Below are 25,229 nucleotides of genomic sequence, written 5' to 3'. Positions count from 1 at the left end.
TTCCCCTGTTTTTTCAACAGTTTATAAAACTCAAATAATAGCAGATTTGAAGAATCCTAGAAGAAACTGATAATGGAGAGGTCAGCTCAGAAATTTTCGTGGGACATACTGTTGTCAGGGGGAAATTTATACCTATTTGTGCATGTAAAAATAAAGACTATTAAGATGAGCAGAACTAAACAGAGAAATCAAACAGCTTGAGCCAAAACAACTAGAATTACCGCCTTGCGGCTGTATGCAGGGTATGCCAGGGTGATCAGTGGCCAGATGTATAAACGATATCTACACACAAAAAACATGTGCACGCCTTTTCCCACACATGAACTGATATTTATAAAGGGGAGAATGTGTGGACAGAATTTTCTAGAGACAGCTGCAGGTGAAATGAAAAGGTGGACATGAAATATAAAAGTGAGAGATGTAACGTTACAGTAAAACATTGTTTAGGTTTTTTGCCAGTGATTGGGTGATTATTGTCAGGCTACACAGTATTGTATAAAATGCCATTCAGAGGCATACTTATAAACTTATTTTAAATTATTTATGAGTGATGAATGTTATCACTTATGGTGGAGACATTACTTCTCAGTTAATCATCTTTTTATTTGATCCTGAACTGTGGACCACGTTTCTGTTACAATATGAGCTCGACTGATCAATCTTTGATCATTCTTCTGACATCTAATAATGATGCCTGAAATATAACCATGATGATGGTTTATAGGTACATTTGTGGGAGGTTTAATTAGCTACAGTTGTGTGTAGTGACAGTTGTTCTGCTGCTGTTGGAGAACCTTACTATCAAACACGATGAGTCGGACTAATTCTTCTTTGCTGTTCTTCTCATTGACAGGTCTAATGAAGCTACAAATTGTATAATGTGGATGCTTTACACACATGTTCACTCAGGCAGCACAGATCTCTACAATCAGCACAGTTTCGAGGTGTGGACACCAAAGTTTAGGTTCACCAATTCAGTTCCTGACCAAATGTAAAATATGGTCAAGATCTCCCCTTCTGTTCCTGAGTTATGGCATTGAAAAATGGCCAGTGTTACTACAGAACAGATGCAGATGTCAGTTGACCTTTGACATTTTGGATATAAAATGTCATCACGTCATATTCATCATCAAAATCAAAATGCCTCTGGCCACAGCAATTGCTGTTGCAGAGTCATAAAAAGGAGCCAAATTCAAATCCTTAAGTACAGTATAAAGATAATAAGGCAGGAAATAAATGTACTATACTTGCAAGAAATGTAATAAACACAATTTATGGGAAACAACAATATTAAAAATCTGGTTCAAAATTTGCAACGCTTCTGACAAGGAATCTGGAAAAGCAACACGCCAAGAATGCAACATGCAGTCTGTTGCAAAATTGGTTATGGTATCCCATTGTCTTGTCTTGCGATGTTAATTGTCGCGGTCTGGAATGGTGATAATAACAACAATAATAACGGCCTGAGCCACAGAACATGTCATTGTGGCATATCTACTGAGGGCTCCACACTTTGTTCTAATGTGTATTGTTCACCTTTGACACTACCCTTTTTATAAATGTACAATAATCTTGATGATTACATCTGCAATCATGCTTTCTTCAAATTGACAAACTGCTGACCTGTATGTACTTCATGAAGCGGTGGCACTTGCCACAGCGGGACAGGGGCTTCCCAGTGGCAGCAATGGGTGAAAAGGAGACCTCCATCAACTCATCCATGCCTGTAAAACACAACAGACAGAGCTTTGGGCTGGAGTTGCGTAGGAAAAAACTACAAGATATGTCAGACAGATACTTCCTTAAAATCTTTAACCCTTTGCTGTATCTCCACTTGCAACACTTTTACTTTTCAAACCTTGCTACTGAATTATCCCACATCCTTTTATTGACAGTTTCATGAACAAACAACAGTAACGTAGTAACTGGTAGTGTCTTTGGCAACTTATATGAGGAAAAAAATACAGGATCTCAATCACAACACATCATAACACCATCCATATGATTATAAACAGTCAGCGGGTACATGTTTAGATTAACAGGTAGACACCGGGGGAAACACATTGAAAAAAATGCTGTATGAATTGAGACACTGGTGTGTCTTTATGCCATGCTGATTGGTTTTTGTGTGAACAAAAGAAGGTGGAGAATTTGCGTACTTCGCTGTGGAGATAATGCGGAGTCTCTGTGTGAAAAGGTCTAGTGAGAAATGTTTTAAAGCTTAAGGTGATGTTATCAAGTTGTTCTTTGTGTTGTTTTACAGAGATCTGAGATTTTCAATATACTGTATGTTTATGTAAGACAAAGAAAATGAAAAGATTCTCCCTGTTGAGAGGCTGAAACCAGCAAATGTTTGCCGTTTTTTCCAGATGAATGACTTGGTTACCAAATGGTTGCAGATGAATTCCTTTATAATTGATTTATCAATTAATCAACTAATCGCTGTATTTCTACATTTCAGCAGTGAATAGAACTCACGTCTAACATAGTCTCATGATCACAGGTTGTCATTTCTCATTTTTGATTGGTTGCCAAGCTTACAGAAAACGGGTCTAGCACTGCTGTCAAATACCAAGCAAGAGCAGAAGAAAGAAGAGTGGGGAGTGGCATGCTGCTGATGGTGCAACTCTGATGGATCGTGATGGACAATGATAATAACCCTCACTCCAAAACTACTTTGGTTTAGTCTCTGCCTGTTTTGTTGACCTAAATAAACTGAAATTGACCAAGTCCAAAATTAGTGGCTGGCACTGCTATTTGTGGTTTGACAATAGCAAGTCATGAATTAGTTGTATTTATAGTCTCTGTATTAAAAGCATTGAGACAATTCTTATGATTGCATGAAGATTTCATTTATGATTGAATCTTTGTTATGAATTTAAAAATGTCAAAAGCCATTGTCACAATGATGTACACACAATACCACCATTTTGCAGACAATCCCTTAAAGAAGTTTGTGACACTGTGCTCCTGTGGCTCCAGAGAACTTACTGGGGATGGAATCCACGAAGTAGTGAAACTTCCTCTTGAAAATATCCAGCGTGTGCTGCAGGACCTGTTGAAAGTTGGCTTTACCCAGTGCGATGAGGTTCAGCTGCTTCTCAACAGCGCTGCGTATGGTGGGCAGCACCAGCTCTGCATCTGCAAAACACACACACACACACACACACACACACACACACACACACACACACACACACACACACACAGAGCGGTGTTTTAAAGATATATGTAGGAATTCTGCATAATTCTATATATATATATTCTATATATTTTGTTTAGTTGTGTACTTACAATATCCCAAAGTTTTCCAACAACTTTCAAACCCAGAGAAATCCACAAGTTAACTCAACATAATGGTACGTTTCATTTGGTCGCCTGTCATTTCTTATAGGGTTTTTAGTGGTGGTTCACCACTGGCCAAGCAAGTCTGACTGCAGGATCATTTTTCATTAGCCGTAAGCTAGCTTTAGCGAGCAATGGCACACATGTACCTGTTTGAAATTCAGTTCAACTCTCAGTAAATTCAGCACTCACAAGAAACTCTGATTCTTTTGCTTCCTTTCCCCTCTACTCTCTTTGTGTCCATGAAAGAAAGTACATTTACCCTCCAGGTCCAGTCAGCAGTCAACATTACAGTACATACACACCAGAAAAATGGAGGTTATCTCTGCAGTCAATGCTGCAGCCATGATGATAAACAAGAGTGAAGATAAATCCATACTCAATCCCAAAAGTTAAAAACCCTTCCATGGGTAAACAGTTCCAGATCTGAGCAGAATCCAATGTTTCTGCAAATGTTTATTCCTCAGGTCTGGCTTTGTCCCTGACACGCTAAATGGCTCTGAGCAGCTAAGCAGCAGCTCCTCCAAACAAAACACTTGTAAAGGTCTTTGGTTTTGTTTTTGATAAACAGTCAATTACAAGCAGAAATTACTAGTTGTGCGTTTAATGGCATTCTACAAAAGCCACCTTTAATGAATTGGACTATTCTGTCTGGTTCAATATCCTGAAAGGTTTATTATAACTACCTGTATAATTTGACATCATGTGCAACAATAATTCAGTGATTTTCAAGAAATCTGCAATCAATGCACAGCTACAAATCCCCAAAAGAATGTACAATAATAACCTGTCTTGTAGTAGCCATGTACCAGGACAATACCCAGGTTAGTTGGCTTCAACTTGCGCCCATTTTCTACTGTCACATAGTTCCTCTGGCAGATGTTGTTGATGTGAACAGGGATGCTGGCATCAGTACCTGGAAGGCAGAGGACAGAAGAAAACATGTGAAAACTGTGCATACATTCATATTATTCTTCCTTGGCAGATGAATGCTGCCATGCCAGTCCTGTATGTTATGTAGTGCTTTATAAAGAGCATCATTAAGAAGTGAGTATTGACTTATATTAATTTACATAAACAAAATAAAAAAGGCAGAATCAGCTGATAGTGTCTTAGCAGACCAATGCCATTTTTACAACAAAAGTAGGGCATATAGGCAGGTTTTTTTAAACACAGGTAAACTCGCTAAAAATAGGCGATGGACTCTTTTCCCATTGTCAGTAGAGAAGTCTGGCTTTCATAAACGCACTGGAAAAAAGGGTTGGTAAATGGTAGAAAGCAGCATGAATGCCAGTGACAATGTTGCAGTGGTTACCATTTTAAATATTTTACTTCAGTCTCTCTTGCAAACTCAACGCCCACTGAACGATGCTCATTGTATATACAGTGCCTATAAAAATATTCACCCCCTTGGATGTTTTCCCTTTTATTGCTTTTATAATGGAATCATGGTCAATATAATCTGGCTTTTTGACAAGAATGTAAAAAAAACTCTTTAATGTCACAGTGAAAACAGATTTCTACAAAGTAATGTTAATTTATTGGTTCATGCTTAGACCTTAGGCTCCTTAGGCGTTTGATGAAGACCATGAAAAAAGAACTGAAAGTTTTACAACACCCACTTAATGGACATAGTGTTGAGATTATTTTCGCAAAGGAAATTTGATAATTTGATTTCAGTGATTAAAATTCACTTAAAAAATAAATGTCAAACTGTCCATTGGACGATTTCCCAGTGATTCAGTATACATATGTTGTATCGTTACAGGAAATAACCTATAACATACTGACGGTATGTGAAAGCAACTGGAGACATAAATGTGTAAATCCCAATACACATGCATCTATACTGTATTATATATTGATATCCCATGAAGGGTACTGGATCAAGGAGGAGACTGTCTTACAGTTTTTTGATAATATGTGAATTCAGAGTTTTACACTTGTCAGGTATTCCAAATTAATTTTAAAGCTGCACTGATGAATATATTCATATTGAACAATGGATTAAATTAATTTGAATTAAGATGAATAATGTGGAGATACATAATCATTGCAAGGAACCTGCAAGAATGATCATTAAATGCACTTCTAAAGCATGTTATTGCCTTTTTTTATCTCATTGTTTTGGTTTTCTGGCCACAAGCTCCATTCTCATCCACCTCGTGTGTTCGATGTTTTTAGAGAGAGTGTCCATACATGACTCCAAAAGAACGATAATGCTGCTCAGTGTCTGCTCAATAAGTAAACAGGCAACAGGATGCTTCATCTCTTATAAATACGTTCAGTTACAAGATATAAACAGCAATTATGTCCAACAGGTGTACCAATGCCATGTTTCTCCATGAGGGTGATGAGTTCAGCCTCAGTCAGGTAGTCTGGAGGGCTGGTCTGCTTTTCCACCAGCTTGATCTCGTCAACTGTGAAAGTTTCTCCACGCTCGCAAGCTGGCAAGGCCTCTTCCAGAGGGATGCCCTGCCACGGCATCACTGCTGTGTAACCTGTGAATAGAGTACACATTTAGCAAAGACTGGGTCACACCAGCTATTCATTAATCCTCATTAGGTTTTTCTAAGGGGAGCTAATTTTAAACTACTGATTTATTAAATCAGTTTTCAACATGAAAACTTGAAAACTAATGTGTTAATCAGTTGTGAACGAATATCTGTAGCAATCAAAACCAATTAACTATGTATACAGGAAGTCACTGTAGCATGACAAAGCTGTGATGGGGGGAACAACACATTGACCTTAACTTACCACAATTGGTATTCAGACGTTTTTTTGGTTTATGTATATAAGCACACATGGAGAAATATGTGTGTATCAGAGTTAGTAGTATTCATGCATATCAGAATGAGAGGTACGATTAGATTATGCAGACCTTGTTGACGTTAGGTCAACTAGCAAAACTCTACTGGCATAATGTTATGAACAAGACACACACTAACAGTACCTGACAGAGTTCCGATCCCCAATCCCCGGCGTAACATGGAGCTTTCTCCTCCATGTTACGCCGCACTCGGGGATCGACGCATCTCGACTGGCAGGTCGGCTACTGCTACTGCTAACGTGAGTTGTTCAAAAACCTTCTTTTTAGTAAACTCTGTGTACACAAACGATGTTCTCAATGCTCGTGTTCATGTGTAGAGACCCTGGTGATGCTACGAGCAAAGTTTCATGTTGTGTCGAGACTTCTTAGTGATAAAAATAGCGATTTTGATGCTACCATACAGCTGCCCCTAGCATGCATTTGAAAATGATTTTGACCTGAAAACGAAAATACGGTAAATCTTAAAAGTGGCTTTTTCGTCGTAATTATGCTTTTACACGAAGGTTTGACTCGGGTACATTCACGAAAAAAGCCTAGGTTGCATTTTGGCGAGAGTTACACTTCAATCTCTCCATTCAATTACTATAGCACTATAGCTGAGCTATTGACAACTTCTGAAGGGACTGAAACATGCGAAGTGCAAACTGCAGCTTGGTACTCTGCAGGAAGTGAGCTGAACATGTGACCAGCTGGCTTTACCTTCTGATATCAGAGTTTTGCCAGTACATGAGAAGGCCTCCGTTCCAATCTTGAAGTCTATGGTGGTCTGTAGGTACATGCAGTCCTGACTCAGAGTGGCAATGAAATGCCGTGTGATGTACTCGTACAGCCGCCAGCCATCACTTCCTGTGGAAGTGCAGAAAAGGAAAAACATGGGTTAGAGCCTGAATACAAAGGGGTCCGTGTTGGAATCTAAAGATTGTGGTGTGACATTGTCCGCACACGCTGGACAGCCAAATTGTATATGAATGTTCCAAATATCACACTCGAGCCTGAGCCAAAAGCCAGCTGTCACAAAGAGGGGGGACTAGCCTAACCCAATAACTCAAATATGCAGATAACACACACTTCAAGTGTGTACATCTGATGACTACTACAACTACTACTAGTATTACTACTACTAGTACTACTACGTTTTCTGCTTATAATAATAACAGTAATAATAATAATAATAATAATAATAATAATAATAATAACAATGAACAGCCAAAACATGAACTATCCATTACAAATAATTGGATTAAGCATAGCGATTAATTACTAATATAATTAATAACACATTGTTTTGTTTTGGTTTCTTTTTTTCTGTGAATCCAGAATCCATTTTTTTCACCCATAAGAAACTTTGAATTGCATTTTGATTTGCTTGAAAGGTGCTAAATGAAATAAAGACTGATCGATCGATTGATTATCGGGGGGGACACTGTTTCTGGTAAGATATTGACGACATTGCTGCTAATATTTTGTAATCATCAAGAGATACCAAGAGGTAAAATGCAGTAAAATGTTTAATCACACATTTTAATCAATTAGATTAAGGAGTGTGCGCTGTTGTTCAGTGTAAGGTTTTAAAAACATACTTCTTCATTCACTCTTGGTAAACAATGAATCATGAATCAGTCCATCATCAGTACATCATATACAATAAAAAAAGGCTACTTTGACAGCTGATGATTATCGATGATAATCTATTTAGTTGTATGACTCACCCAGTTCCACTTCTGAGGCAGCACGCATGGGAGTTATTGGTGGATGATCTCCAGCATCTGTTCCTTTCCTGGGTCGATTTAATCCAATTGAAAGCAGTGCCTTCACCTAATGAAGTAAAGGTAAAACATCTTTTTAGAGACATACAGTTATGTGTATTCATCAAGCATCATATTCCAACTGCCCGCCTGTGAGTACAATACAGTCAGTCTGTTGGCCCTCACCTCCTCTGCCCAGATGCGATTGTTGGTCTGCTGCTTCAGCGCTCCCTTCAGGTCGAAGTTCTCTGGGTAGTGGGTCGTCTCAGTACGTGGGTAGCTGATGTAGCCCTGTGTATACAGGCGCTCTGCAATCTGCATGGTATGCTGGGGACCCATGCCTGAACACAAATTTATTTGGACTCAAACCAACATAGACCCACCTGCTGCCCCAAATACTCACTAAATGCACAATTTCCTGTTTGACTTAAGTTAGCTAAAAACTACAATGACCATCTGCTATAGGACATTAATGAGTGGTTTAAGTGGTCCTAGCTTCACTACTTGCTACTGGGGCTACGAAGCTCCAGAAGCGAGACTGATGAAGACTGTCTTGACTTGCAAAATTCTCTTAAACTGACAATCAACATGTGTATTTCATGACACAATTCAAAGGGATCAAAAAATGATCTGTCTCTCACCTTAGGCTCTGGAAAATTGTGATGGGGTGTTTTCACTATTTTCTTACATTTCAATTTTGTGTCTTAAGTACGTAATTTTAAAAACACAACCATAAACAGAAGTGATGCTATTTCCAATAATGGGGAATTGAAATTCCAGGAGATGAGTGGTAAGAGGAGCAGGAAAATAACATTTGGGAAGCACAGCATGAATATTTCATCATTAATATAATTTACATCATTTATATAATTTATAATACATAATCAGTGTGTTTTCCTGACAGATTTTCTCACGGCAAACAATAGAAAATAGAACAGACCATGAAACTATTGTGCTCTGTCTTCAGCCCAGTTGTTTTAACATGGGTGTCGTAGTTACGTGAGCAGTACTTTCGTCACTTTCGTCTTTTTTGTGTCCGAGGTGTCCACTGATTGCATTGGCCAAACAACAGAGCTTGCGGAATTTATGTCTACTGCACGTCGCATCAATGTTGCCAAGGGGAGAGAAACAACTTTCAACACAAGTCAGCCCCTCACCACCTTGCAACTACTTAAGTACTGTTGAAATTGAGGATGAGCGACTGTGCAGGGTCTTCTGTAGCCCCACAATGAGGCAGGACTCTGGCACCAATCTCATTGGCCTTGACAGGCGTTTTGAAAGAGTTTCTTCAGGTTGGTCTCGCAAGCTCACAATCCCCTGTACTTACATGTTGTACCTCTTTTGCCTCTCTCAAGGAACATTGGTTATATGCCTTACGTCCAGTTATAGGAAAATAACAACTGATGAAATGCTGCTTATGTTGATGTGAACATACCTAAGGCAGAGCTGGCCACTCTCAACATTTCCACTGTGTTCAAGGCCTGGGGTCTCTGCTTGGCCTTCTCTTTCTTACTCACTGACTCCACCTGTATTAAGAGAGATCAACTAAGGTGAGCTCTAATTTCGGTTTACTGTGACCTGGGTGAATCAATCAGGTAGTGGAATATGACTTATGTAATACAAATTCTCTTGACAGCTGAAGTTCTCTTCGTCTTGGGTAATTTAAAATACTGAAACATACGCCGGTACAAGATCCAAACAGACATTCAAGTCTTTACTATACCAAAAATACAGTATATCTTCAATCTTCAACAGGATCCTAGTCTAACCACCGCAGGAATTTTGAGACCAATAACGTCAACACTTGACACATTCAAAAGCTTGGGGTCATTTAGAGCTCCTTTGGTTAGTTGAGCATCTGGAGGATCAGCATGCAGGATAAAATGTGATGGTGTGGGGGCACTTTGATGCTGATAAAGTATGAGATTTGTACAGGGTTAAAGGAATTCTAAATTCTGAGTAAGGAAGGCTAACACTCAGCGCTTGATTGGAGCCAACTTCATCCTACAACAGGATAATGATCCAAAACACAGCTCCAACTTAGGCAAGAACTATTTAGGGATTAATAGCCACATGGCATTCTGTCTGTAATGGAGTTGTCAAAGCTGCAACCAGATCTCAACTCTACTGAGTTGTTGTGGAAGCAGCTTGACCATATGGTAGGTAAGAAGTGCCCATCTTCCCTGTGGGAAAAGCTTCAGGAGGCATGTAGTGAAATTTCTTGAGATGACCTCAACAAATTGACAGCTAGAATGACGTGACTTGAAGGCCTGCAAGGCTGTAACTGCTATAAATGATTCTTTAAGGAAAGGCAAAGTTTAACAACATTATCATTTCTAGTAAAAATCATTATTTCTTAACTTGTCAGTGTCTTGAGTATATTTCACATGCAAAGTGTGAGATTTCATGGAAAATCTCAAAGAAACATGGCATTTCAGGCAGGCTGTTTCATGTTCCAGTGAATGCCTTCTGGTGGAAATGCAGTGCTACTGAAGTCTTCCTGCTGGTGGGCAAGGACTTACACTGTTACTGAAAATGTGACACGCCCTTCCCCAGGTATTGACAATCAAAGAAATTGACAAACAAGTCAAATATGCTTATTAACAGTCTGATTGCTAAATAAGAAGCTACAGACAGTCATCAACTTACCTACATAAGTACAAAGACTGGAACCAGGGGGGACTGGCTTAGTCAAGTAAGAAAATTCACATACCAGCACCTCTAAAGCTGACTGATAAACAACTTATATCTCTTTTATTTTTAAATCCAAATAAAAAGTGACCTGAAAAATAATTAATATCATTGTAAGATTAAAAATATAGTATCAGTCTGGCTGCAGACACATTCTGTTAGTAAATAAAATAATAATAAATACCTGGGCCTCCCTAGATGTCTTGGCCAGGTTGACAAACATCTGACCCACCTCCCTGTCGAAGACCCTCACCCTGTGCCAGTCCAGTGTCAGTGGGCTGTCCTTCCCTTTGAAGACCTGACCAAAACACCAAAACATGTCCATTAATGGAGCATGGAAGGAATTGATTATTGATACTGTGTGGGGGTAAGTGAAACCAGAGCTTTACCTTTGCCTGGAGGACCCAGTACGTCTCTGGTTTAAAGGACTGGATCTTGTCATGGCGTTCCACACAGAAGCCTAGTGTTGGGGTCTGGCATGGGCCGAATGAGATCAAGGAGGAGTCTAGATTGCCATATTTGCCCTGGAAGTACTTGGTCTGGAACCTGATATTTGGACAACAAAAGACAGTCTAAGGCAACATAAACTCTTACCTGAGGTCAGTTGTAATCAAAGTTGTAGAGCAGGTAATGAAACATGCATCATCCTGGACAAAGCATCTGATGAAATTTTGATTATTATTTCAATTTAACATGGAGTTAAAATCTCATATACCTGAAGTTTTAGATGAGGGTGCAATTGGACAATAAATATTGTTTGACCCCCACACCTGCTTCACATGGTGATGAGTCAGCTGTGTGGAGGTGAGACTGTTGGCAGGGTTTGAACTTATCTCAACATTATGAAGGCTTATGAAATTGTGCTTTGTTATCCTGTTGTATTTAAACAGTTACTGCACTTATTATTATAACAATTATTATTACTGCATCTCGTCTTTCTCTATTACGGCTGGCTTTTCACACATCCTTCAGTGTGGCTGCACAGAAAAATGATGAACACTTCTGTCTTCAGAAGTAGTTTAACAACACGTCATACAAACTATTTCTTTATGAGCCTTTAGTCTTGTTTCCTAACTAATTGTGAAATGGCCAGGACTGCTACTTATATACCATACTATTGGCCAGGTATGTATATTATATTAGAAACCCTGATTTCTTGTTTCTGCAGTTTTCTTGATTTTATTTTCATTTTATTGTAATTTCCTTTACGTCCTGACTTCTGGACTTCTAAGAGAAAATTCAGAATTAACCGGTGATTTTGAGCTGTTATTTGATGATTTCTGTAACTTCAAATGCTTTGCACAGTACATCACATGTACAATATGTCTGTCTACAAACAAATAGAAAAGAGACATGATTCTACATAAGTTTCCAGTGCCTTTCAGATTCTGATATTGTGCTCCAACCTCTGTAGCAAGACATGAGGTATTTAATCCAACCACCAAAAAACCTCAGCCACCTGCCAGCTAGATGGTAGAATTAAAGTGACTGAGTGTTGTGTGATGATGTGCATTAAACTTAGAGGTCATGAGGCATCCCCATGACACCAAGTATTAAAGTTCTTGGGTGTGTACTATGTAATGTAGTTAAAGCAATTCCAAAGAAATATTTTTGATTTTTGAGTCTCAATCTCAGGTCGTCAAATATGGACAATTCTGGTTGGTGGCTCGCGTCCGATAAATCCAACCCCCAACCAATGCCAAAATTAGAAGGTCATTCTGTGAGAAACATTGTTTGAAACCAATATACAGTACATTTGCATAAAAAATAAAAATCTTCAAAATTTTGAATAAGCAGTGATGGAATGTAACTTCAAGTACTGTACTTAAAGCAACACTACATTTTTTGACCTTTAAACAACAACTTCAAAATTGTTTTGATAGTACAGTGTCTTGTAAATGGGTGAATGGTGTCTCTGTCTCAGCCACTGTAACTTAAGTGAGAGGGTAGGATAACAGAATTACAACCATGTTTAATTCAACATACAAGTTTTCGTGGCTATGACGTAATGGCTTTTGTTTGTAGTTAGCACCTTCATTACGTTTGACAAATTGTTACAGACCTGGGATTTGTATTTATTTAAGTCAGTGGTGTTGCACTCAGACACTGTGGGGGTCACACACAGTTTCTGAGTGCTGAGAGTAATTCCATTTTCTGCTGCTTTATACTTCCACTACACAACAATTGATCATTTTAGATACTAATTAGTTTGCAAACTTAGACTAGTTGATAGACTATTACTGTTGATGTGTAACCAATCAACTAGTGTAGTGGGTGGGACATTGAGTGAGACCACAGAGTGGTGACTATCAGAAAATGCTCAATATCTACCCCGATAATTTGCCAGACCAACAATTGATCTGTCCCTAATAGAAAGCAGTGTACCTGGTGAAGGCACAGCCAATGCGCAGATCCAGCTCCTGACGTGCATCCACTGACAGGGCCTCATTGCGGTTGGGCTCTCCCAGGCGGTTCATGGCGTTCCAGATGTCAGTGTCAGTAATAGAGCTGAACTTGGCACGGTAAACACTCTGCTCCCTGACACTCCCTCTATTCATCACTGGCTGGATCGCATCCAGTACCTGGGAGGCAAGAGAAGCTGTGACTGAGCAACAGATCAAACTATAAATAACTACATTTAAAGGAACAGTCACTGCTTTCCATATGATCTATCACCCCTAGGAAAACATAGCTGCAATGGCCTCTACGGGTGGAGAGGTAAAATTACAATATTAAAGAAGAAAGTGTATAATTTCAAAGTAAGGTGGTTTTATTCCAAATTAAGTGGTTCGATTCAACTTTTATCTATCAGACTTTATTTTAAAAAAGGCATTAAAAAGTATCAATAATTATCAATGATAACTGAAATGAAGCATTTCATCATGCTAAATCCCCCAGCCTTAGGACAAACAGAATGAAATTTGGTACCCATGGTACACCTGGCATTTATATGTGATCTATATCTGGATACAGTATCGGATTAGGCAAAAAATCATGTTCACGCCAGGTGTAAATGCTTACAGAGCACGTCGAGATTGAAATGCAATCAGATCAGCCGGACACTTTTGGGGGTGGTCAGTAACCACAACAAAAAACAGCAGTGACCACAAGAAAAAAAACACCTGACAAATTGAAAGTTCACTCAGCCTCCTCCTCCTCATCAAAGGAAGAAGAAGTATAGCCCATACAGCAGCATTATTTCCCTTGACCTTGGATGTGGCATGTTTGTTGTATAGTCAGCCAACCCTGCAGAACTAATTTGCATGCTGAGATCGGATCACAATTGGATCTCAATCGGCACAATTCGAGAATTAATTTTACTACCAGGTGTGAATGCAAAGACCCATGGACTGGATATCATTATCCAGATAACATATTCAGAGACAGTTCAGCAGGTATAAATGGAGCCGGATTTACCTCAAAACAGATGTTCTCTCCTTCTTTATCGCAGTCCAACCATAAAACCACATAGTCACAGCCTCTAGCTTCAACCTGACATGACACCAGAAACTTGGGATGAATACCAACAATACAAGACATGACACAGTGACAACCAGCTGATTATCCAGAATGCAGTAACCATCAATGTCATGTGATAAAAAAAAAAAAAAAAAACTACTTGGTCAATCGCTCTAAGGCCTACCTGGAGGAACTTGACCATGTTGAGTTTGGGGTTGGCCTCCTTCTTTTCTGTGGGAGCTTGGCTGAATAGTTCTGCAGGGTCCACCTTATCCCAGTTGTTGTACTTCCCTTGAAAGAGAAGAACCACACTCTTAAATAGTTCCTTTCCAGTCCATTCACTTGATACAACACATATAATATGGAAAGTCCCTGTGTGGAACTTCCATAAACGTTATTTTTAGTGACACCCGTGGTTGTTAAGTGAACTGCAGTCAGCATGCTGCTGCTAGCTCTCGTAGGCATGCTCACATGCTTCGTATTTATATTATGCTCAAGTAATGTAACGTTACTGGTCTAGTCAGGATAAACACCTGCACTGCTCCAAAACCTGTACAGTGTAACCCAGTAGTGACAAGCATCATAAACAACTCCGACACTCACAAACATTTATTTTTTGCAAAAACACAATAGATCAGCAGCAAAAAATAAGACTTGAGTACCAGAGTTTTGCTTGTTTCCAAGTAACGTTACTGTCCTCAATGGGTCTGGCAGTAGGATGAGACAACGAAAATCTAACCTTGCTGTATCACTACAGCTTTCAATTGTTTATTTCACTGTTAGTGTCGATCAGAATACCTCGAGTATGGAATTTATCAAAATAAAAGTAGCCATTTCATTCATTTTCATTGTTTTCTTCTCAAGAGTCTAGCTCTGAAGGATTTCCAGCTCTTATGGAGGGAAGCAGTACCAGGGACTCTAGAGGGGGGGAGGGGGAGAGGCAGAGCTGCAGGTGGAGTGCAGGGCATGCGCAAAGATCTCATTTTTTACTTCAGGTTGCAATCTGCTCATACAATATAATGGCAATAAAATAGTGATTAATACATGTACATTGCTACAAGTTGTTACATAGAGGGCCTAATATGGATGATACCCACCAATGAAATCCAGACTCATCACATGTCCACAAACAGACGTCATCTTGAAGCGTGCGGTTTGGCCCTGGAAGCTGCCGGTGTATTCCAGCACTGAGCATGCTCCATTGAGTCCCTTGCGGCTTGTACAGTTACCTTAAGTCCAAAGAGAACAGATAGGTAACAGGTTATCATTTAAAGGTGCAGGATTTTATAAGCGTCTGACCACAAGGGAATTAAAACATTTCAATGCCCATTTTTCTACTAAATCTTACAGGGTAACTCCACCATCTTACACATTAAAGTGTGTCTACAGGGCTTAGGGAGTACTATTGCATATGTGAAAAAAGTAGTATTAAGCCTTTTTGTGGCTCCAGAGGAAGCTGCATGTAATCTGATAAATTGCCTCCAGTGATGTCACTCAATGACATTTTGGGTGATGTCGGCATCAAGTTTGATAAAAGCTTTCATGAGGACAAACTTCTGTGTTACATAAAGACGTCTTGTTATATTTTCAATGTTAAGATACAGTGGTGTAGGGTGGAACAAATGTTTGGCATGACACAGAAATAAATAAATAGCTAACTACAGAAGGATGGCAGCCTTTTTTCTATTACATTTTCCTCAAGAGAATCAAGTCTCATCTCACTGAAATACAACTTTCATGAAGGCAAACTTTTACAGTCAGACTTGGAAAGGGTGAGCACTGTGGTGGGTGAGGCAGGAACATGAGACCTCTTATAGCTGTGTCCCTTTTCCACTAAGTGAAGGGGTAGCTAGGTTGAGCCCTTGGTTACCTGGACTCAATGCTACATGCTGACGTCTGCTCTGAATTAAATGATTCTCTCAAGGCTGAATGCTAATGACAGAGACAAAGGATGTAACTATTATGACGGCAAACAGAGTGACCAATATGACCAATACCCCCCCAACACACACACACACACACACACACACACACACACACACACACACACAAACAGCCATATATAGAGGGCTGTGTAGACACAGGTCGCAGATCGACTTCAAGCCAAGGGCCACACAGAACACAGAAGACACCAATCTCCTGTCATAAACTTCGGCCATGGAACAGCTGCAGGTAAGAAACTTGCATGATGTCGATAGTGATGATTCCGCTGGCCTCTAGAGGTGACGAGTTATGGTTTAAAAGGACATAACACAGATGAGCAACAATCTTTCACTGTAAGCTAACTGGTTGATTGGAACGTCGTTGTTTTTTTATTGAACAAAATGAAATGGATCTGAAGAGGCAGCTAGATAAAAGGTCAGGGGATCACCAAAATTATTAAATGTATCTTTGGGGATCATGAACTTCTGTACCAACTTTCATGGTGCCATTGTTTGACTTTTTTTTACAAAGTCCCTGAAGTCACACAGATAGATCTAATATATTGTGCATCCAATTATCTTTGCCCTATAGATCTATGAACAAGATATAAAAAGTATCCTCTTTCAGGACTTCGAGGCTCCGTACATTACACCGTCTACAGATGGCCAAAGTCACACCACTTCCGGTGGACCTCATGGGACCTTATTTCGGGGAAAAAATGTACAGTAGTCAATGGGGAGAGACAAATAAAATTTTGATCCTGTTTTTAAATTTTGTTTTGTTTGTGAATTTAAAAGAAATTTTTTCAAGTTAATAAAGTCACTGTTTTTCGTCTTTCATCTAGTTTTGTGTTAAACCACTTAGCTAACTACATCATCTCGGCCATCACACGTCACCAACACGGCCACCAACTCGACCCAGAAAAGGTACTAAAAATCAACTGTAGTTAGGTGACAGAGTAGTTTGTCAGTTTTTTTGTGAGTTGGTAATATACAGGACCAGCTATATAATGTTTCAGTTACGGATTTAGGTGAACATTCAACGAGACAGTGTCACCAACGCGACTGTTAGCTGTAGTCTTACATAATAATAATTACATATTTTCATAGTCTTGTATTTCATTAGTTTTATGATTAACTGTGACTTTCTCAAGTTGAAAAACTATCTTTTAAATTGACATTATATGTGTAATTCATGGCACAATTCAAATGGGATCAAAAAATAATGTCTCTTCTCCATTCACTACCATAAAAGTTTTTCCAAAAAATAAGGTCCCCTGAGGGAAACCAAAAGAGGGCCGTGACTTCGGCTCTCTATTAGGCATTATTGACTCAAATATATGCACAGTGTATGCAGAGTAAGCCCAGCTAGACCAGATCTTTTTCAAACAAACTGACAGTTATATCAAGCCAAAAGTAGGGCCAGGTATATTAAATATACCTGGCCCTACTACTTCTGAATAATTAAATAAATAATTTATTTAATTATTCAGAAGTAGTGACAATATGATGTCCTAGGTTTGGTACTGACACCTAACAATACTGTTTCTGATACTTTACTTCGAGTAAAATTTCATGTTAAGTATGTGGTAATTACCAAGCACAGTGAATCAGTCCACACAATCCAGCTATTCTGTGTGTCTAGCTGCTGCGTGTCTTTCTGCTGTGCCTGCTGGCCCTCCACCAGTGTCTGGCCATGCCACTGGGCAGCCAGTGTGTGGATGAATCTTTCTGTACATACAGCCTGCAGGACTACTACAGTCAGCTGGTTAACCTGCCCAGCCGTATCAACGAGCGCAGCATTGCAACCTGGAGCTACGTGTGAGTATACATGCAAATATATCTTTTGTTATTATGTTACAATACAGATTAATGCTGAAAGGTTCGCTGATAAATCCATTAGCTCATTGACATAAAATTCGAAAATGCTGGTCAAATGTTGATTTTAAGATTTTTTGGCATTTATATAATTTCAAATGCAGTATTTACATCGACTGATACCTCAATTATGAAAATAATTAGTGGCTGTCCTACATAAGAGACAACATTTGACAGTGTATGGATATCGGAGTTTACACTAGCAACAGCTGACTAAAGGGAGCACAATAAAAACAAAGGACAAAACACCAAGTTGACATATAAACGTGGCCTGCAACTTACGATTATTTTCATTAACAATTAATCTGCAAATTAGTTTCTCAATAAGTCGATTCATTGTCTGTGCAATAAAACACCTGTCAAATTTTAAGTGTTTTAGCAGAAGACATTGATTTAGGCAAACTGCATTTAAACGCTAATAAAAGGAGATCAAACATGATTAAAGAGTTTTGTAAAATGTAATATATCACACATCGGAACACAGTTCATTGCACTGAACATTAGTTATATTTTTAGATGATTTAGCATACATTTGTAATAGTGTTATGTATATGGACATCATTTAAATATTTCATGTCAGGCTGCAACTAAAGATCGTTTTCATTATTGATTAATCACTTGCGCACATCTTCAGTCATCTTGTTTTATCAAACCAACAGTCCAAAAAGAGGTTATTACTTAAACAATTTAGCAATTATCAGCATTGTTGTATCTTCAGTCATCTGACAAATCATTAATCATTAAGCACTAGAAATGTAGGTGAATTTGCATAAATCTGCAATATTATCATATTGATTACTATCTATTCATATTATTTGATGTCATATTGTTTCGACTATGTCATCCAACCCCCCCCCCCCCCCCCCCCCCCGACACAAACACAACTCATATATATCTCTTATCATGAAAATGTATATATTATGTTAATACAATTTATGACTATGTACTATTGAATTTTAATTAGTTATTATTAATTAGTGATGTTTAATTATTTAAATTAGTTAACAACCTTTACATCACTTGCATGCTCAAACAAAGACCAGGAGCTGTGAAATACTGTGTTGTGCTGGACGACGTTGTACTAAACTAACGTTAGCTACTATTGCTCTTTATTAGCTGAGTGGAGGGAGGTCTTGAGACAAGGCACTCGAAAATGTCCATAAAGTCACATCCTTAGGACTGTCGTGGAAAATCGGACCTGAGTCCTTCGTAAAGAAATCCACATTCCAGCAGCAGTTTGTATTAGCAACCAAGAGAGACGGAGAAGGTGTCATTTTTCAGGACACATTACAATCCGCTCATATGTGGCCGGTAAAATAGTTATTCATACATGTAAATTGCTACAAGTTACTATATAGAGCCCCTTTAAGAGCAACCGTTTTTTTGGTCTTTGGGATGGGACTGGGATGTGGGATGGTCAATTAGCCTGAAATTTGAAGAAATCCCTCTGAGCACAGCTGTTGACTGACAGAGCATAATGTATTTAATAGACCAGACTGCTTAATGAATCCTTGGATGAAGAAATCCTGTGACTTCCAGTCAATGAAGAGAACAAGAATATTAAATAAATATTTTCAATGACAGTCCTACAGTTATTGAGTATAAGCCTGCTTTGCCTAACACTTTCACAAAATGAGCAAATGACTGAATGAATGCCTGACTCTTATCTCCCTGCTCCTCATCTCTCATCAGGGAAAACATTGACTTGAACCGAGTACCCCAGGTCATCCACCAGGCCAGCTGCCACACCGGCCATTCCTGCAGGGGACTCGACAATACGTTCGGTCTAGAGACCATCCCTGTGTCCCTGAGAATGCCTGTCCTCAAGAAAAACCCTGGCTGCTTTCCCACGTCCAGCTATTCTCTGGAATTTGAGCTCATCACCATAGCGTGTATATGTGCTATCTCCAGGCACAGCTGAACAGGACTGACTTCTATCATGTCAAGGACCTTAGGACCTTGATGACCATCAAAAATAAGCGTTGTTCTGAAGAAGGACAGCGTGAAGATGGGGGTTTCTGAAAAATAATCCATTTCAGTCATTGTTAATGTTTACCATTAGACATTGAAAATGTTACCATTACAGACATGTCTGTTAACATCGTAGCATAGTAATTAAAGACATTTTACATTACTGGTATCATTATTGTGTCCATATGGTGTATTCTGATAGCATCTTTGTCACAATATTTTCCTGAATTACTTGACGTCCAGCAACATAGATGTTATCTCGTCAACAGTGCCTCCCAGATTCCACCAAGACGGGCCCGATTAAAAAAATTACTTCAGAGAGTCAAGCCAACATCAAGCGTCATAATGGAGTTTGGCGTGCGTTCACATAAAAGAAACAACGCACCAAGGTTAACTGTCCCAAATAATTATAACTCTCGTAGCTCTCCAGTTCTTACTTTTCAAACTTCTGACACAAGTCAGGGTCTTGTCCCCTGCCTCACCAAAAAAATCTGTTCAGCTTCAAATGTCTAAATTGGCCCATCAAGGTTATTGATAGGCCCTAATGAGCATTCATGAATATTTTCACTTGTGGCTACTCTGTAGTGGGCTATTTATTCTAATCATGTACTTGGCATTTCCAATACAATAATACCACAACTTGTGCAACAGTTTAAATTTATGTCCCTTATATCTGAAGATGCCATAACCAACAAAACACAAAACTGAACACTTGTGCAGGCGACTTGAATCCTCCCTGTGTTTGTGAAAATGAATCAGATCTAAAATAGCCTACTTTATGATACATTAAACATATAGCAGCATCCTAGCTTTAAAACAGTTCAAGTAAAAAAACTAAACTAAACAAAAAAAAAGGTCAGTTTCTATTTAATTTTGACTAAATTTCATCTCAATGTGAGGTAATCCTCTTGTCTTTTTTCCTCAGCCACATACAGCATTCAACCCTCAGGCCTGAGCATAAAGCACAACAATATCAGTTCAGGTTCATTCAATTCACTGACAGAAATTACAACTTGCTAAAACAGATAGTATTCTGTCTCACTCTAGGCTTACAGCAGTGTGTATAAAAATAGCCATCATTCATTTTCTTGTCATTCTTTATCAAAGTCACAGGGAGCCACTGCAGAGAAGCAAAAAAGCCACATGTGGCTCCAGAGGTTGCTGACCCCTGACCTAAGTATTGTAACTTATAATAAAGGAATGTATGCAACCACAAAGCGAAATTATATCATTACTCCTTCCAGTTGGTATTAGCCTGGATGTGCATTCGTACTAAAAATGAAAGTCTCCCTTTACATCATATTCAATATCTATAAGTTAAATTTGTACTCACCTTTAGAGAGGATTTTGGCAATCGACTGAGCCAAGGATGGTTTTTCTGCCACCATCAAAACAGTTTTCATTTTGAATGAAGTGCTAACAGCCTCTCTATCCAATTACTCAGTCAGCGCTTAGTATGATAGAATGTACTGAAAGCGCACTATTGTTGACTCAAACCTGATTAACAAGTTCTGACAATTAGCACTCCCCCGTAAATAATGTTAATTTTACATTTAACAGCTCGCTTATAGGCTATGTTGTGAACCATGAGTGCGGACAGTTTACAAATGATTCCCTTCCGGGGTAAGATCGACTAACGTGACGCATTTCCGGTATGTGTCTTCCGGACTTCGGAGGTGCTTCTGGTGCCTCTTATTTGTCTTATTTGACGTTTCCTCGCTCCTCGCTCGAACCGGACGTGGTTCCTGTACGCCATCTTGCAGGCCATCCTAATTATCTTATTTGTGCTCCAAGGATTAAAAAAAAAAAAAAAAATTGTGCTCCAAGGAGCGAGGAGGAACATGGGAGGAACGAGAGCTGCCTTCACGGAAGTCTTTGACCGGCCGACACGCCCCCTCAGTCATTGATTGGACGCTGCAGCGGATCAGACTGATCTGATACATCACAACATGACTGGAGTTTCATTCGGAGTGAAGACAGATAACAGATTAGACTCAAGCGTGTCACCATCAAGTTTTATATTTAGTTTGTTTTGTGATTTACCAGCGAGTTAAAATGTGTCAACCCGACTGTAGGAGAACTAAAGGACCACAAACAACTTTCTTCATTTACTGGAAACATTTTGCTTTTCATGGTCTGTTATAAACACGTCAGGCTGATCATTCCTGAGCATCAGGTTTTATATGTTACATCATTTCAGCTTTCCCTGAAACGTTTAGTCTAAAAATAGTTTCCAGTGTCCAGAAGACACCATAATCACATTCTGGGTTATTAAATGATGATGTCACGATCAGAATATCACTTAATACAGAGGCAGATAATGAATAAATAGATACAATACATTCTGTCAGTTGAAATGGTTCCTGTGCCTCTGAGCAGACACCGTACATAGTATAAATACACAGTTCACAGTATACATACACAGTACACAGTATACATACACAGTATAAATACAGACTGCAGCTTGCTCTTCATGTGCAGCTGTTTGTTAAACAGGAAACAGACAAAATCACAGGCACAGTTTGAACTTTAAGGTAGTGGGTTCACAAAAAAAGTCAGAAGAAGTTTAATGTGTTTAACAGAAGCTTCGTTTGTATGAAAATAAATAATCAGGATATCAGCAGGTGCATCACATCCTGACATGTCCAATGAGAGATAAAACTGAGAATGAAACAGGAACTGAACTTAAACCACAAAACCAGACAGCAAAGCAGATGCAGATCTAGCTGTTAGAGTTTCTCCAGAGATCAGCCTTTGAAAAAATAAGGTGATCATCCAGCAAAGATATTTAAAAATACATAAAGAACCTGTACTTTATATACTTCTCTGTTAACAGAGCTGTGCGCAATTACGTACGAGGCACATCAGTTTAACTTGTAGGCTAACTGTTGATTATTTATTTATCTCGACAAGTTTTAGTTCTGTGTTATAATTTGAATATATATAGATAATGGCAACTTGGCACAAATTCATCTGACGTCTCTACAGCTGTTAAAGCCGACTGACAGATGATCCAGCTGTGATCAACTGCAGCCGTCATCAAAAACGGATGTCGCTTCACGTGTCGCTGCAGAGGACACGACGTCTCATTTGTCTCAAACAGATTTCCTCGGTATTGTTGGTGCAACCTCAGAGGTGTTAAGCGTCTTATAGAACTCCTTAAATCTGTCGATAATGGATTTTGGAGTTTTCAGAGTTTCTCCGTTCTTAGATAGAAAAGCAGGTGAAGCTCTAGCTTTCTGTAGATGGTGGGCTAAAAGGCTGCCTGCTTTATCTCCAACTTCAAAATATTTGCTTTTCAATCAATATGTCTAACTCTGTCTTTTTGTTTAATAATTCTGACTTCTGTTTTTGTTTTAAGCAACTTTGTATAGATCTGGTAATTTTTGGGTCAGCTTTACTGCGCAAGCTCCAAATCAGACAGATCCTTGTTAAGGCTTGTTTAGTTTTTCTTTTTCTTTTGGTTTGATGTTAAACTAATAAGCCAGCCTCTACAAGTGGCCTTATAGGCTTCCCAGACTGTTGCATAGGAGTTTGCAGACTCACTATTAATGTTGGAGAAAGCTTTTTTCTGATGTGATTATTAGAGGAACAGAATGACAATTTCATAGGACAGTGGTCACTATAATTGAGAATCTGTATTTTTGTATCCCATATGGTGGACAGTATATGTTGAGTGACCCAGAAGGCATCTATTCTAGAGTACGTCTTATGGGGATTTAAGTAAAAAGTATAGTCTTTAAGGGTTGGGTTCAATAGCCTCCAGACGTCTGACAAACCTGCGTCTCTGCAAACCTCAATGAAAGCAGCTGAATTGCTCAGTCTAATAGAAGGGGTTTCCTGGATCTGTCAATAATGGGGTAAAATCCCGTAATAATTGGTTCCCCTGAATATTGAGAGAGCTCAGAGCTTATTTTACCAAAGAAGGGGATGGGGTTATTGTTAGGACCATATACACTAAAAATAACCACTTGTTCATTATATACAAGTCTTTCTAAAATAACGTATGCAACGTAACTCTGTTGCTGTGTCCAAATTCAGGGGCTGCAGCCTTCAAGGACGCAGCCTTTGCGGCCCACGGAGGCCGGGTCCTTCGGAGAGACCTTGAAGGCCGCGTCCACCGCTGTTAAATGGGACGGTCCAGCCTTCGGAGCATTTCCTGGTTGCGTCACCAGGTGTTCATGCATTAAATTCTGTTTTGGTTCAAATCTATGAAACGTGTACATTTATTTGTGTGTGTACAATGTGTCAAATCTAAATTGAATTATCAACATTACAAAATAAACATTAACCCATTGGTGAATAACAACTATGTTTACCATAGCAGTACCAGCGTCACGTATTTCAACTGAAAGTTGAAATTTGGAGGTTTTATAGTCCCTTGAAGTTTAACATATTGTTGGATGTTCAAATGACTAAAAACCGAGTATAAACCCATTACTTAAATTTGAATGTCATGTCTGCGCCACTTGATGTTGCCATTTTCTCTTGCTTCCTCTTCTGTTTCGGGACTGAGCAGCAAAGGATCTTGGGATATGTGAGGCCGCGAAGGATAGTAGCGGTGCGTCCTCCAAAAAGAGGGAAGAGAAGGCTGCATTTGTGGGCTGCATTTGAAGGAGCCTTTGAATTTGGACAGCCTTCGCGCAGCGTTGTGACGTAATTGGCCTTCAAATGCGCCCTTCGAAGGCTGCAGCCCCTGAATTTGGACACAGCCATCATGTCTTTGAGTTCTGCTCCCCCTGCAACCATTGTGAGAGGAATGGAATACCTGGTCAACCCACTTCTGTTTCAATTTACTGGCCTCTGAGTCACATAGATGAGTTTCACTTAAGTAATGGTGTTTCTGTTGTCATGAGTCAGTCTTGTTCTTGTCTTTCCTGTTTTATTTTGATATTATGCCCTCATGTGTCACTTCTTGCTTTTCAGTTCCCCGTGTGTTTTTCCCTCCCAGTGTTTTTCCGCTCGTTCCCTCACCTGTGCTCTTCCCTCCTCACTCCACCTGTTCCTGATCCCCTCGTTAGTGTGTCTGTGTATAAAGTCTTTGTTCTTCCTCATGTGTTTGTCAGTTCATTCCGTGATGTTCCACGTTACGCCGTCTTGGTCTGTCTTCCCCAGTGTCTCCTCCTGTGTCTCCACATTGGTATGTTTGGATTTTGATTAATTGATTTTTTTTTTTTTGATTTTTTTTTTTTTCATTTGATTTATACTTTGCTTTTTGGTTGAACTTTGTTTAAGCTTTTGTTGCAACTTTGTTTTTGTCCTCATGACTCGTTTTGGTTTGTCTAGTTTTCTCGTGTTTTTTGTATTTCGACTTTGGTAATTAAAGCTCGCTTTTGGTTCCCCTATTTCCTGCCTCCTGTGTGTTGTCTGCATTTGGGTCCTTAA

The 25,229-nt window shown here is 39.2% G+C and overlaps 2 protein-coding genes across 2 annotated transcripts in view; one reads left to right on the top strand and one right to left on the bottom strand.

The window, feature by feature from the left end:
• top3b (DNA topoisomerase III beta) overlaps positions 1 to 21,749 on the bottom strand; it is a 38,112-nt gene extending 16,363 nt beyond the window's left edge. Inside the window, exons 1-15 of the mRNA XM_073465322.1 lie at positions 21,178 to 21,749; positions 15,171 to 15,302; positions 14,258 to 14,364; positions 14,032 to 14,106; positions 13,000 to 13,196; positions 11,004 to 11,160; positions 10,799 to 10,912; positions 9,359 to 9,449; positions 8,110 to 8,264; positions 7,888 to 7,993; positions 6,878 to 7,024; positions 5,673 to 5,846; positions 4,133 to 4,261; positions 2,992 to 3,141; positions 1,624 to 1,724 (exon numbers count right to left, since the gene is read on the bottom strand). Of these exons, the coding sequence (XP_073321423.1) occupies positions 1,624 to 1,724; positions 2,992 to 3,141; positions 4,133 to 4,261; positions 5,673 to 5,846; positions 6,878 to 7,024; positions 7,888 to 7,993; positions 8,110 to 8,264; positions 9,359 to 9,449; positions 10,799 to 10,912; positions 11,004 to 11,160; positions 13,000 to 13,196; positions 14,032 to 14,106; positions 14,258 to 14,364; positions 15,171 to 15,302; positions 21,178 to 21,247 (1,905 nt within the window). The 5' untranslated portion in view covers positions 21,248 to 21,749. The remainder of the gene's footprint in view (positions 1 to 1,623; positions 1,725 to 2,991; positions 3,142 to 4,132; positions 4,262 to 5,672; positions 5,847 to 6,877; positions 7,025 to 7,887; positions 7,994 to 8,109; positions 8,265 to 9,358; positions 9,450 to 10,798; positions 10,913 to 11,003; positions 11,161 to 12,999; positions 13,197 to 14,031; positions 14,107 to 14,257; positions 14,365 to 15,170; positions 15,303 to 21,177) is intronic.
• On the top strand, positions 16,231 to 19,794 carry LOC140995478 (uncharacterized). Its single transcript, XM_073465480.1, has 3 exons — positions 16,231 to 16,245; positions 17,641 to 17,816; positions 19,566 to 19,794. Exons 1-3 carry the CDS (start codon positions 16,231 to 16,233, stop codon positions 19,792 to 19,794), a joined length of 420 nt encoding a protein of 139 aa, XP_073321581.1.
• Positions 21,750 to 25,229: the final 3,480 nt, after the last annotated feature.

The sequence above is a fragment of the Pagrus major genome, chromosome 5 (genome assembly GCF_040436345.1).
Source record: "Pagrus major chromosome 5, Pma_NU_1.0".
Taxonomy (NCBI): domain Eukaryota; kingdom Metazoa; phylum Chordata; class Actinopteri; order Spariformes; family Sparidae; genus Pagrus; species Pagrus major.
Note: the sequence above shows the minus strand (reverse complement) of the source record. Positions and strands in the feature narration are given on the sequence as shown.